Below are 15,343 nucleotides of genomic sequence, written 5' to 3'. Positions count from 1 at the left end.
TGATTTCCAGGATGTCTTCAGGGTCTTTTGGATCTTCAGGGTCTTTTGGATATTTGGGGTCTTCAGGGTATTTGGGACCCATTGGGTATTTTGGGTCTTCAGAGTATTTAGGGTCTTCTGGATCTTTTGGATCTTCAGGGTCCATTGGGTCTTCAGGATTTTTTCAGTCTTTTGGTTCTTCGGTGTATTTTGTGTCTTCAGAGTCCATGGGGGTCGTCTGCGTCCTTGGGGTATTTTGGGTCCTCTGAATAGTTTGGGTCCTCAGTGCTGTTTGGGTCTTTTGGATCCTTGGAGTCTTTTGGGTCTTCAGGTTATTTTGTGTCTTTGGGGTCCATTGGGTCTTTTTAGTCTTTTGGTTCTTCAGGGTCTTTTGAGTCTTCGGGTCTTCAACAGTATTTAGGTTATTTTGGGTCTTCAGGTTATATTAGGTCTTCAGGGTATTTTGGGTCTTCAGGGTATTTTGGGTCTTTGGGGGTATTTTGGATCTTCCGAGTCCTTGGGGGTCTTCTGAATCATTTGAGTCTTTTGGGTCCTTGGGGTCTTTTAGGTCCTCAGGGTTGTTTGGGTCTTTTTGATCCTCGGGGTCTTTTGGGTCCATTGGGTCTTCGGGGTCTTTTCAGTATTTTGGGTCTTCAGAGTCCTTGGGGTCTTCTGGGCCTTTCGTGTCTAACAGTCTTGCAGGGTATTTTGGATCTTCGGGTATTTTGGGTCCATTGGGTCTTCTGCATCGTTGGGGTCTTTTGGGTCTTTTAACCGGTGGACACACAGTCGTGTTCAGAGATTGCCCATTAAACCCCCCCTACTCAAATACCTCCCAAAGCACTTAACAAAGCCTTTAAAACATACCCTTATGAAGGGGAACACACAAACACGAACACACACACACATTGTGTTTTATATGGTAGATGCAAAAACAATAAACAAGCGTTACGCCTAGGTCCCCCGTCGGTGAAGTGATGCGAGTTGAGAAAGTGGAAGACGCAAGGCGGCCATCTTGGATTTTGACGTGGCGACCCAATTTTCAATAGCGTTCTTCCTTGTGCCGAGATACACCCACACACTAAATTAGAAGTTGGTACTTCGCTTATTTTTCAGGATATTCAGCTCACAATGTTCAGACATATATATGGCGGCGGCCATCTTGGATTTTGACGTGGCGACCCATTTTTCAACAGCGTTCTTCCTTATGCCGAGATACACAAATTTGCAAAGAAAGGGGCCGGATCTGAACCCATGGGTATGCCCACTGTCTGCTGGAGTATCTTGTTGCCAAATGTAAAGAAACTGTTGTTTAGCAGAAATCGAATACTTTCTTTGAGTTTACTTTTTGAAAAACTACATGAATATTGATTATCCTTTACAGACCAGTGTGCTCTGTTTAGATATACATTAATGTATACTCTATTACCTCCTGCAAATGCGTTATCTATTGCTCTGTCCAATGCCGTTACCAGCTTGTCATGTGGAATGTTTGTGTACAATGTGGAAAAATCAAAGGTTGAAAGACATTTTGCTTTACCCTTGTTGTTAATGTTATGGATAATGTCGACTACCGGTTTGGAATTGTCAATGATCCAGAATTTCTTAATACCAGAATAAAACTTCACTTTGTCATGGTAGTTTTTTAAGCATTTATAGATTAGTTTCATTGCCGCTGTAATACTGCCCGACAAAGGTTTCAAACTACATTCTCTACTTGCGATGATGAACCTCATCTTACAAGGGTGTTTGTGCATTTTTGGGATCCGGTAAATGAATGGTAATTGATGGTGTTTATCCGGAACTAGCAGTCTTCTCACCGTTGAGTGATTTGTCTGGTGTTGTATCAAGTCTGTTTTGTTCTCGTTACTTATTTTGTAGGTCTTTGAAATTCCCGTGTCTAAGCCCAATTCTTCCAAAAGTGTTTGAATGTAGAATGTTTTACATACAAATGCAATATTATTATTTGCTTTATCAATTGGAACAATAACGTGTTGTGTTTGAAGCTGCCTTAAGCAATCACGTGTCTCTGGATTGTTTAAAATTGCCTTTTTTTTTGTTTGTTTTTTTTTTTTTGTATACTGAATCGAGGCTCGTGAAAGAGCTAACATTTATTTCACAAACAAATCAACCAGACAAACAAAACACACAAAAAGAGGGAGCGGAAGACAAGATGGGGAGAGAAGGGGAAGCACACAACCACAACATTTGAGAGCAGGGAGAAGTGTGGGAGGGAGAGGACTCGGGGGCAGGAGGCATGGGAGGTGGAGGGCGGGGGGGGGGGGGAGGTATAAAACACAAGGGGACCGAAATTAGCGGGGGTAGAATTATTCCTTCGGATTATTGATTCGAACTTTTCTTTTCAAATCACCAACTCTCCTTTTCACATGTTTCTCTACCTCCTCCAACCATGAAGCCATTTGTGTGTTTGGTACTTTATGTTTATCAATTTGTTCTTTCATCCATTCGCCCAGTCCCATCATTGTAAGTTCCATTGCTTTATTCCAGTTTATTCTTTTGTTTACTCTATAATTTGGTCCTTTTGTAAGTAATGCACGTAATCTTTTATCTTTCACTATTCTGAGATCACCTGTGATGACGTGTTTATGATGTGGATCTTTGAATGCGGATTGTTCACAATTACAATGATGTGTGCTATTTACCAATTCCTCTACGTCTATAGATTGCAGTATCCTTGTAGTTGAAGATCTTTCCCAGAATTGCATTCCCCAAAGTGTACACAACCTTTGGTTGCTCACTTTGTTGTATTGTTTCTGGAAGTTTGCTCCACACTTCCTTCTCTTGTAGTATTTCCTCTATATTATCATTTCTACCCATGTTATCAAACATAATTTTGGCGATGACATTGTCTTTTCTACGATTAACTTCGTTAGCTTTTTCTTTTTACATTTTATTGTCACTCATGTCCAGAATTGCTTCCATGTGTTAGATTGGGAGTTCCTCTTTATCGTCCTCTTCTATTAATCTGTTAGCGACTTGCCAACCTTCTTTCAGTTCGTGCTTTTTTAAGTATTGATATTAATTCTACTGCTGTTAAGTAATGTACAGATATTTGACTTGTTAAGATCTAACCACTCATTTACAATTTGTTGTGGTGTGTCTGCAACTGGATGTTTTCGTCCATAATTATTTACTCCGTGTCTCTGAGAGTCTCGTGGTAAGGTGTTAAACACAGAGGCGATGATGTTTTGTCCATTTTGCTGTGTATATTGTTGCGGATATGGGATTTGCATCCATCCATATCCGCTTGTAAATATTCCCCTATTTCCTCAATACTTCCCAACTATCCCCAATCCCCCATTCCCTAGTCCCATTTTCTGTAAACAACACTCTGTAGACCCGACCTCCCCCTATATCCCCCATTAAATGTCGTGCCCAGGTTCACCGCATCTCATGTAAGACAACTATAGGACATCTTGCTAGTTATTCTTAGTCTATGTCAGTTAAGGACTCGTTTCCATTAATTCTGACCCTTCGTTGCACCAGAATGTGATTGTATGGCACCGTTAGGAAGTTTAGGACCTCCCGATACCTCCCCGCAGCTCTTCCTCACGGTTCAGCAACAACAACAACAACAACAACAGCAACGGCAGCGGCGGGCGCGGGAAGTGCGCGTCCTCACTCCGGCTTGGTTGGTAGGGGGTGTTGGGAGGGCACCAGGCCTTCCCAACGAGCCGCCATCGAACATGTGCTCGACGGGGTTACCAAATAAGGGCTCCCTGTCAGCTCCTCGTCAAGGGCGGAGCCCGGTAACCCCCGCACCCAATGGAAGCGGCGGACCGGCCCCAGTGGGGCGGAGCCAACCAGCCGAGGGCGTGTCACTCCCCGCTGAGCATGCGCAGGGAGACGGAGGTGACGTCAGATGCGCGCTGAGCTTGGAGAAAGAAAGACGTCACCTCCGAGCACTGTGAGGCCTCCCCGCATCTTCTGGACCGTGCTTTATTCTGTCCCCGAGCCAAGGTGCACCTTGTGCTATCGACCTACCTGGCCCTTCCTGCCATCAATCCCTGTGTAAGTCCGCCTTGTTCCGTTTGTCTGTGGTCTGTCTGGGTTAAGATAAGACGGTAATTAAGTGCCCATCTCTTCTGTGTCTTTACCTCACTGCCTTGTAATCTACCCCTTTTCTCCACCACTGTAATTATACCCTCCTCCGGAGGTCTTGAGAACTGTACCCCTTGCGTCGTTTCCTCTTTCCCAGTCGTCGTGTCCTTTCTATCATTGATTTGGCATAGCGCGATTTGGCCAACGTCTGGGTGAATCGGGTGAGTTGGGGAAGAATCGGGGGAACTGTTAGGTCGCGGCAATACCACCGCTCGGTAAATAACATCTAATCCGCGGACCGTAACAATATGTATCATTATTTCTTTCATTTAATCCATAAGGGTAAGCAGTTCTTAATTCTTTCATCCAGAAAAGTTCTCTACGCTTGCGGAATTGTGTGATTGTTTAATCTTCCATCCCACCATTTTTTCGGCAATTTCCGATTATCTTTTCTACAACCTGAACACTGAAGCTCGCATTTCTGAGTTAACTGACTTAACTATGGATATCTGAGTTAACTACAGCATTAGCTTGTCGGGGAACACAAATCCTCTGAGGAGGGTTAGTCCCCAGGGAGCACAAAATGCTGAAATGCTGAAAGGATCGAAACCTCGAGGAAGAACGGTGCCCAGCTGATGATCCATGCAGTCGGGAAACTCGTCAGTTGCTTACGGGTTCTTACGGGTTACGGGTTAACGTTCTTGCTTTAGGTGGAGAAACTATGTTTGAGGTTTACAATTTAAATAAAGTTGAATATGGGATGTTGTAAAATTAACATCATTTACAACAATCCTTTAAATTATTTAAGTTTAGGAACAACCGATACTGTACAAATAATTAGGTGTGTGTGTGTGTGTGTGTGTGTGTGTGTGTGTGTGTGTGTGTGTGTGTGTGTGTGTGTGTGTCTGTGTGTGCGTGTGTGTGTCTGTGCGTGTGTGTCTGTGAATGAAAGAGAGGGATAGAATTGTAAGGAACAGAAATGAAAAAACAGATGTGTGTGTGTGTGTGTGTGTATGTGTGTGTGTGTGTGGGGGGGAGGCGGGCCCAAATTCTGCCCAGGTGTATGTGCATCGTATCGTGCCTCCTGGTGGAAGCCGGTATTGCAAGTCATAAATCAAAAGTGGGGGAAATCAACCCGTTTCTGAGGATGGGGGTCCATGGGGGTCCTTGGTGTTCTTCTTCTTCTTCTTCTTCTTATTGGGTTAATCTTCAAAGGGCTCTTCCAGGCTATCATGAAGATGATCATTTTGTGTGTGAATGCATGTACATCGACGTTAATCCGAATTCATGTTGTAAATACTGAGTGGCAAGGAAAGAAGGTATGACTCGGCCTCGGTTTAACCGGTAACCGGAGTCCGGATTTAACCGGTAACCGGAGTCCGGATTTAACCGGTAACCGGAGTCCGGATTTAACCGGTAACCGGAGTCCGGATTTAACCGGTAACCAGAGTCCGGATTTAACCGGTAACCGGAGTCCGGTTTTAAACCTCAATTCAATTTTTTTTTACATACATATTACATGTCCATTTGTGTGACGTCGTATTGTGAGGGACACAACTTTGCTGCCGCTCGGCTTCACAATCGCTCGACCAATCGGCGTGAAGCTTCCATTCCACTTGGTGACTGGTGTTGACTCTCGAATCGAGTCGGTGCACGAGCGGAAAAATGCGATAACTCTCCTCAGATTTTGCAGTCCTTGTGCTCATTTCCTTAATTCCGTCAACGAGTATATCGACAGAATAAGCAACGTCTCACTTGTACATACCTCGTCTGTGTCTCTCAGCGGGATCTCGATCGAGCCGCGCGACATCTTCAACGCCTCGCTCGCGCCAGGAACCGCGACCGTTTCTACGTCACTCTAATGCAAACTGTGAAAGTAATTTATTAAATCAGCGCTTTGGAGTTTCTTACGTTTAAATATATATTTTATTATTCAAAGACGCTTAATGTTCTCATTTGATTTTAAGTAGTAAAAATATATTGTATGAAAGTAAAAGTCAACCTGAAGAACCCGAGAGCTTATACACCGCTTATCTCGTAATATGGAAAGCGTCAGCTTTCTTCGAAACGTATGCATATTTTGATCATTTCTCATCACTTGTTCTTGCAGAACGTAGATACCTTTGCATTTATTTACAATTACTGAGGTTGAAGTACCGAGAATATAATTAACCTTTAACCACACTCAGTGGTGTCATGGTCGAGTACGGGAGCACTGAGAAAATCCTCTTCATGCACCGCACGAGTCTTTGCTCTGATTGGTCGAGCCAAGTATTAAAATCACGTTCAATGACACTCTGAGTCTACGAATTTTCTTTTTCTTTGACTTGCCACTTGCCCATTTCTCTTTTAAAGGTACAGTACTCAGAATGTATAAATTTTTCCCATACAACTTATTTTCCACTTTTGCTGAGGTTACCCACGTAACTCCAGACCCAGCTATAAACTACCATCCTGGTGGATCACAGGTAAGGTTACTCATCATCTCGCCAGAGAAGAGGGTGTTGCCGTTTCTTGCGAAAATCGAAGATTTTTCAGGTATATTGATTGGTCTTGTGCATTATTCTGTCTGTATGTCAGTCGCCTACAGGTCACAATGTTCAACCGATCTTCACGAAACTTCACCAAATGTTCGAGTTGGTCACACCAAGAAGCCCATTGCTTTTGGGGTGAAAAGGTCAAAGGTCACCAACTTGGTCAAATTTCTAAAATCCTCAATTTTCATCCGACCAGACCAGAGGCATATCTGGTCACTCAATTCAACCACCAAGTATTTTTGAGGTCAACATCGGCCAAAAGGTCAGCAAGAGGTCACAGGCCAGATTTCTAAAATCCTCAATTTTCATCCGACCAGACCAAAGGTCACAGGCCAGATTTCTAAAATCCTCAATTTTCATCCTCCCAGACCAGAGGCATATCTGGTCACTCAATTCAACCACCAAGTATTTTTGAGGTCAACATCGGCCAAAAGGTCAACCAGAGGTCATAGGCCAGATTTCTAAAAACCTCAATTTTCATCCGACCAGACCAGAGGCATATCTGGTCACTCAATTCAACCACCAAGTATTTTTGAGGTCAACATCAGCCAAAAGGTCAACCAGAGGTCATAGGCCAGATTTCTAAAAACCTAAATTTTCATCCGATCAGACCAGAGGCATATCTGGTCACTCAATTCAACCACCAAGTATTTTTGAGGTCAACATTGGCCAAAAGGTTAACCAGAGGTCATAGGCCAGATTTCTAAAAACCTAAATTTCCATCCAATTAGCTTGAAATTATGAGGATTTGCATATCTGGACACTGAATTCAACCACCAATTATTTTTGAGGTCAACATAGGCCAACAACTTATTTTAGGGATTTCGAAAGTATCGTGCTTTGCACAACATATTTCTTCTTTGTCTGTTTCTTTGTCCACACAGAATATATGTGCTTTTTTCTGAAACCGTTGTTCTGATTGACAGGAAATTGTTCACCACAGGTGAATTGTTCACTCCTGTAAAATTCTTTCATGGTAATTATGACGACATAGGTCACGTGGTACGGCCACCATCTTGAAAAAACGAAAAACTTTGCACCGCTATCTCCAAAAGCACTCCATCTATCTATAATTCCAGTAATCTCTGTGTGTTTGTTTGTACGTTTGTACGTTTGTACGTTTGTACGTTTGTTTGTTTGTCTGTGACCGCTGTTTCTCGACAACCACGGGTCCGATATACTTTTAACTTGCCAGGTATATTGCTGGGGACCCGAGGATGTGCCTTTTCAAGGTTTCATATTAATCGGACAATTACTTACCGAGCTATGTCCAAAAAACGATTCAACCAATCAGAGAGCAGCGAACTATCGCGTGTGCCGAACGTGGCGGACACACTCTGCCTCGGATGGCACATTTGAGAGCGTATTCATTTATTTCACGTTTGCAAACTATGTTGGCGCTATGTTGGCGTTAAACTATGTTTTAAAACTAATAAAAACCCCGGGGGGATTGTCACTGTACTCGCAAGCCGTTCGCCGTTCGCTTTGGCGTTGCGAATGGACCAAAACATTTCATGCACCAAACCATTTCATGTAAAGCGTTCGCCGTTCGCTTTGGCGTTGCGAATGGACCAAAACATTTCATGGACCAAACCATTTCATGTAAATAGAGGGGGGATATAATTTTAGATATAGTACGGGCATGCCCTAGTATAAAAAATTGAGACATGGCTCATTGTAAAGAACTCCATGAGGAATAACATATGTTAATGATGACGTCATAGGTGCCTCCATTATGACGTCATGATTTGAGAAGTACAAACTTCGTCCGATCAAGATGAAATTTGTTGAGCGTCATCTAGGGATAAATAAATTGGTGGAGAAAAAAATGCCATCGGTCACGTGGTTCGGCCGCCATATTTGTTTTAACACAAAAGCCTTAAAAAAAACATGTCCTGGCGAGGGTCTGCAATTCTTCTTGTTGATGTATGTGCCGTCCCTCGGATGGATGTTAACCCAGGTGCCTCGTCTGCTAGCATGAGTTGGCGGATGTTAAAGATCCCACAGTGTCCTTTGCTAGGAGGAGGCAAACTATCGCTGGCATCCTGAACAAATTACAAATTCCTAGAAGGCACTGCACCAGCGGCACAGCCGTGCCCTCAGCCAATGACGCTACCTCGCAGCCTTGTGCCACATACGAACAAAGACGACCCACTTAACTGTACTTTATTGTATTCTTTTTGAGAAGTAGATTTCTTCCAACTCCATTTGAACTTGCTCAGCAAAATCATGGAAGTTCTTTTATGACCAAAACAGAAATGGCCCTGTTCTATCCACCAATAGATCCCAATATGCATATAAATTCGCATATAAATTCGATTTATATGCAGCTCCCAAGCAGACCGTCGATAGTCTAGTCTAGTGTGTATTTATTATCATCATCATCTCGGTACAATTTGATTGACGTTGAAATGCAATAAGTTCCACCGCTCAAATAATGGATTGCACAAGTGTAGAATTGTAAAAGCCATGGCATTTATTGCACCATGTAACTGATCTTTCATAGAATAACTGAGCCATACATAACAACTGATCCTTTCATGGAATATCACATTAAAGATTTTAAAAAAAAACAATGGAAAGACAAGATACGTATGCAGAATTTACAAAAACATCTACCAAATGAGAAAATATTACAATTTGATCTCATCCAATATGCCCATGCCAGGAAAGGCATTTTAAGCATAACCCTGGCTCCACAACCAAGCTTTGTAAAATCCCGATACTTTCTTGGTCAACATTTGTTGTTTGAACAAGGACTTCAAAACAATCAGGCCTCTAATCGATGAGAAAGAATGTTTTCACAATTCCTCACTGTAATTGTCGATTTTTAAAAAAAAAAAAAAAAACAAGCTATAGCACTTAAATATATACACTGATACAGGCGTCGACATCATGGTGTACGTAGATGTGGACATCATGATGTATGTGGATGCATGTACACCAATACAGGTGTGGACATCATTATGTATGTAGATGTACATACACAGATACAGATGTGGACATCATTATGAATTATGAATTGTAGATGTACATACACAGATACAGGTGTGGACATCATGATGTACGTAGATGTACATACACCGATACAGGTGTGGACATCATGATGTATGTAGATGTACGTTGCAACAACAAAATGAACATAGTCTTCCTCGTTGTTAGCAATTTGGCCGATCCTGCATGTCCAGGTTATATGTCTTGACAATTTAGTCCAACACTTTAGGGTCTTATGACGAACGTCCTTTGGAGATGAATTATTGATAAAATTTCAACATCGTGAAAATTATCTCGAAGATCATTAGTCGAAAAAACTGTACGATGACCGTCTAAGTCATGGTGAGCAAAGCTCGTTCCTTCCGTTTTCTTTTTCTCAGTTTCTCCTTCACAGCGTCGGAGGCGGCAGAGAAGATTCTGATCTCGTCCCTCTCGTCGAGCTCATGCCGAAGTAACCTCAGGGCGGCCAGGTTGAACCCCAAAACGTCCTGTAAGCAACATGCACTTCTGCTCGGATGGAAGGGCAACGTCGGCGACAACATTCCAATCAAGAAAATCCACATATTTGAGGTGCGTGTGAACAACTGTGGAAAGGTATGCCAAAGGTAGCATGTGTACCAATTGCCAGTGTTAAGAAATCTCAAGAAACTAAACGTTACCGCTCAATTATCGTTGAAAGGGGGAAATAAAATGATGAACTCATGAACAGGCGTTTATTAGGAATGTTTAGTGGAGTGGACCGCATTTTAAGCATTAGTAGAGTGTGTAACAACAAACTCACTCTCTTCTCCTCCACTCTGCTTGACGTTTTCTCCTTCAGCTTCTGCACCGCAGACAACAGATTCTGTGCGGATGAAATTTGACCAAAGTGAACCCTGTGAGGAAGAAAATAAAAGATTTTGGAGACCGGGATCACACCACAAAGAGCATACAAGGGAATGAATCATGTGTCCACAAGTCATAGTGCTTCTGAAAAAGCAATGTCTAAATCAATTCAATGCCTTATCTTATAAATAATTTAAAGCATTTGTGTATTTATTTATTACTCTTTCGTGGCCGAACTGCAGCAGCTGGGGGTCCCAAATTTTGGGTTTCGGTACTTCAGAATCTGGGCAAGGTTTTAAAGGGGAACCCAGATGTTCAGACCACCTCAATGCTAATCTATCCCTTGATACCCTACAAAATAGATATGATGTGGCTTTTTCCGATTTCCGATATATAAATTGGATAATTTTTACGATTAAAAGTCGAAATCTTTTTCTTCACATTTATCCATGATGCCCAGAAGTCGACTGCCATATCCGTACTGTCTACGGGCTACATTCCGGTACGATTGAACTCAAACGGCGAATAATTTTTGAATTTCTACATATATGCCTCGTAAATGTGTCCTTGGGGGTTGTAGTAATACAAACTGGGACAGTTTAATACTACATCAATGGCCGAAAGATCTGAGGGTTACCAGAAATTGGAAGAGGTTTGTCCGAAATACCTGAATGTGAATTGGGCCTTCAAGATGTTCGCTTTTGTGATCAGAACATTTTACGGAGCACTGTTATGAAACAAGAGCGATGGCTATGCATCTTGTGGTTATCCGCCATGATTGAGAGAGGATGCCATCCCCACAATTAAGCGGAAGAAACAGCCGTCACTCGAAACTATAACACCATCTCTACCCAGCTACCAGCACACGTACACGAGCAATTTTAACGGTCAAGCACCTGTGTTAGCCTGCCAGCGAGCAATCTCACCTTACTACCATCCCCCTCCCTGCACTCCCCCCTCCACTGGGGTGTGGCATCCGTGTCTGTGCCGAGTTGTGCCATATTTCTTCTGGAGTTATTAATTGATACAAAATCGATGATAAACCGTCAAATGAATGGAAAACAAAACCAACCAATCTGTAGTGAACATGCGACCAGCGTTTATTATCTAGATGACTAACACCTTCATTATCACCATATTCATCTGAATCGCTCGCAGAAGGTTCGAAACAAGACAGCTCCATAATTCCCCCGAAAGCATTTCTATCACAAATTTTGGCTCCGATAGTTTCATCATACTGAGAACTTTAAGAGTTGCTAATGATAGTGGAATCCGTATTGGAATCCCAGCTCGACATGCACTGTTTTTCTATGCAAAACCACCATTCCGCCCCCCCCCCCCCACCCCCCCAAATTAGACCATGTTCAATGATTTTCATAAACACTATTTGCATTTGGGGTTCCCCTTTAAGCTACCACATGGCCGAAAGGCCGTTATAATGTGTATATTGGGATGTGGGGTCAGGCAGTGCTGCCACTGGCCCTCAGGTAAAACGTAGCCAACATGAGGCAACTAACTCAACTCCATCGCTTTTCAATGTCCAACACGTCCCGAAACCACCGCTGGGAAAATGTCACCACCATGAGGGCAATAACTCCATACATTTTCAATGCACACCATGTGCCAGAACCCCTACATAGTTTTTTTTTTTGCCTTGCAGTAACAGGTACCCAGACTAGTTTTATATAAAATACAGTACAACCACTTGAAGTTCAATATTCAAAAGGAACATGTCTTGGGCTAAACCCTAGTAAGTAAAACTAATAGAAGAATAACAAGAAAGAGCAATCAGAGATTGCAGACCCTCGCCAGGACATGTTTTTGTGGTTTTTTTCGGCTTTTGTGTTAAAACAAATATGGTGGCCAAACCACGTGACTTATGACATCATTTTTTTTTTTTTTTCCTCCACCAATTTATCCCTAGATGATGCTCAAGAAATTTCATCTTGATCAGATGAAGTTTTGTACTTGTCGAATTATGACGTCACAATGGAGGCACCTATTACATCATCATTAACCCTTTGAGTATGGATGACGTCCAGTGCCACAACCCGCAAAAAAGTTTTGTGAATGAACGACGTTACTACACTCATCGACTATACCTATAAATAGATCGTCAGTACGTGGTTGCATTCCCGTAATGCAAAATTAATCCTGTACCGGAGGTATTTTTATCAAAAAAAAATCCCGTACTCAAAGGGTTAAGATATGTTATTCCCCATGGAGAGTTCTTTGCAATGAGCCATGTCTCAATTTTTTCTACGCAGTGCTTTTGGAGATATAGAGGTGCAAAGTTTTTCAGGTTTTCCAAGATGGCGCCAATACCATGTGACCTATGACGTCATAACTATTCAAAAATTATACAGGTGGAGTTGCACCTAAGGTGAAATTTTCCTGTCAATCGGACCAATGGTTGCAAAGGAGAGCATATTTATTCTGTGCTGACAAACAGACAAATGAAAAATCACTCGTAGAGCGACACTTGGCAAAAGAGAACAAAGTAGAATGGCATGAACAAAATGAACAAAGTAAAGCATCCTTTTAACATCAAAAATAATTGGTGGTTGCATTCAGTGACCTGAAATGCAAATCGCCCTCAAATTTTAAGTTAATCGGATGAAAATTGACAATTTTAGAAATTTGGCCTATGTTGAGAACGGCTGAAGTGATCTAATTCAAACTTGGTACAGGTATGTATAATATTTAACCCGACTTCGAGAGATTGTGCAGGCCATCGAGGAGAATGGCTGAATCGAGTTTCAGAGTAATCGGTTGGTAAATCAGGGACGAGAAGGGATCAAAAGTTTCAGGAGGTAACCCCCCCCCCCCCACCCTCCCTTCCCAGAGTAGACCAGAAAATCACAATACAGAATCACATTGAATCAAAATCAATCAGGAATCACCATAGGTTAAGTCTTTCATTCCCTGATCTACCCCTCGTTTTTGGCCATATCACTCAATGGTGAAGAATCACTGAAAAACTTCTACCAGCTGGATCCGGATCTGGATCTTCACCAAAATTTAATCAATTCTTCCTTGTCAAACACACACAACCTGTCCAACAAGTATCGTCCAAATCCGTCCACAACTTTTTGAGATATCCTGCTATGTATCGTTTTCAGCCCTATCTCCCAATGGTGAAGAATCACTTTTTAAAATTCTAGCAGCCGGATCCGAATCTGGATCTTCACCAAAATCTAATCATTTTGTTATCGTCACATACGCGACATCTCTGCCAAATTTCGTCTGAATCCGTCCACAACATTTTGAGATATCTGTTCACAAACGAACGGACAGACAGACAAACAAACAGAAAGACAGACAGACAGAGATGAAAGCATAACCTCTATCCACCTTTGGTGGTGGAGGTAACAAGGTTTAAACATGTGGATAAGATCAGAGAGATTGCACACACCGAAGCAGGAATAAAGATGCTCGGATCAGCAACTCCGTGTCTTTTCCAGTGTCGAGGAGAGATCCAAGAGAGAACAGCAAAGTTGATACGTCGGAAAATGGAAGCACCAAGAGCGCTTCATCAAGCTCGCTGTGGAACCACATGCACAGTTGGGCACCAGTTCATTCCAGAATCGACCTCTCGTCTCCCTCTGCTGTACAGTACTATCAAATATCATAAAATAAAACACAAATGTGAGAATGATAGGTTGCAAATCGTAAAAATTCACCTGGACTTCACCTTCTTCAGGACTTCAAGGACAAACTTTTCTGCCTGCAAAAGTAATAAATAAATAAATAATGGGAAAAAACAATATAGTACTGTGCAGTACTTTAAAAATCCAATCGAACTCAAAGCAAGGCTTGTAAAGTTCCTCTTTCCAAGTAGAGGCCCATCTACTCATTTATCAACACACTCTCAAGTTAATAGATAGCCACGGAGGTGGGTATCTGCAACCTTCATTCCCTTTATTGCAAATAAATAAATGAATAAATTAGAAATACATCAAGCAGAGCACAATACTTGCGAAATCCCTCAAAGAAATGTGACTTCAAAAAGAATTGGTGGTTGAATACAAATACCAAATATCTAAATCCTGTTCAAATTTCAAGTCAATCGGATGAAAATTGAGGCTTTTAGAAATTACTCCCAAGTTGTTGACCTTTGGCTTATATTGACCTTTTGGCCTGTGTTGACCTCAAATATTGGCAGTTAAATTCAGTGGCCTGACATACAAATCCTCTTCAAATTTCAAGTCAATCGGATGACAATTGACAATTTTAGAAATGTCATCCACATTGACGTTTGACTTTTAGAATTCAAAAATAATATAATTGGTGGTTGAATTGAGTGACCTGATGTGCAAATACTCTTCAAATTTCAAGTCAATGTGATGAAAATTAACGATTTTAGAAAGTGGAAAGTGGACAAAGTTATTGACCTTTTTGTTTTGTGTGCGTCTGGATGCAGATCTGGCCCACTACCAGTGGGATACAAAATGTAAACTGTTCAGTCTGGCGGAGGAATGTGCTGCACCAAGTGTCATTCTCATTTATTTATGTTATTCAAACTTTAAAGCATGCTTAGTATTTGCATATTCATCGGGATTACAGAGAAAATACACCACACACCACACACCACACACCACACACACACACACACACACACACACACCCTTACCGAGATGTTTCCACGAGCTTGCAGAATGGGGTTGATCGGTATGGCAGGAGGCTAGAAAAGACAGTTTGATCATTTATCAACAAAACGGAATGAACATGATGAAATAAAGTCAAATACCTATCAATCATAATTTAATGGCAATGCCAGGAAATTGCAATAATTGGTATTCAGAAATCTTTCTTTCGCTGCCACAGTTTTTAAAACACACAATTCGACCTGGCCTGGTCTAATGGTTGGTCAAAGGTCAAAGGTCCCTGGTCAAAGCCTGGGGTTGGCTTAGCGGTTAGGGTGCCGGCTTGGGATCCTAGGATCC

At 42.0% G+C, this 15,343-nt stretch overlaps 2 protein-coding genes across 4 annotated transcripts in view; both read right to left on the bottom strand.

The window, feature by feature from the left end:
• The window catches only part of CTR9 (CTR9 component of Paf1/RNA polymerase II complex), a 109,564-nt gene extending 103,645 nt beyond the window's left edge, over positions 1 to 5,919 (bottom strand). For both annotated transcript variants that reach the window (XM_068133860.2, XM_068133861.2), the window contains exon 1: positions 5,807 to 5,919. In XM_068133860.2, coding sequence (XP_067989961.2) covers positions 5,807 to 5,851 — 45 coding nt within the window. In that variant the 5' untranslated portion in view covers positions 5,852 to 5,919. The remainder of the gene's footprint in view (positions 1 to 5,806) is intronic.
• Positions 5,920 to 9,031: 3,112 nt separating this feature from the next.
• The window catches only part of WDR3 (WD repeat domain 3), a 40,401-nt gene continuing 34,089 nt past the window's right edge, over positions 9,032 to 15,343 (bottom strand). For both annotated transcript variants that reach the window (XM_068133856.2, XM_068133857.2), the window contains exons 22-26: positions 15,031 to 15,081; positions 14,081 to 14,124; positions 13,813 to 13,941; positions 10,354 to 10,447; positions 9,032 to 10,060 (exon numbers count right to left, since the gene is read on the bottom strand). In XM_068133856.2, the coding sequence (XP_067989957.2) occupies positions 9,905 to 10,060; positions 10,354 to 10,447; positions 13,813 to 13,941; positions 14,081 to 14,124; positions 15,031 to 15,081 (474 nt within the window). In that variant the 3' untranslated portion in view covers positions 9,032 to 9,904. The remainder of the gene's footprint in view (positions 10,061 to 10,353; positions 10,448 to 13,812; positions 13,942 to 14,080; positions 14,125 to 15,030; positions 15,082 to 15,343) is intronic.

This window comes from Myxine glutinosa, chromosome 13, assembly GCF_964187855.1.
Source record: "Myxine glutinosa chromosome 13, kmMyxGlut1.1, whole genome shotgun sequence".
NCBI lineage: Eukaryota > Metazoa > Chordata > Myxini > Myxiniformes > Myxinidae > Myxine > Myxine glutinosa.
Note: the sequence above shows the minus strand (reverse complement) of the source record. Positions and strands in the feature narration are given on the sequence as shown.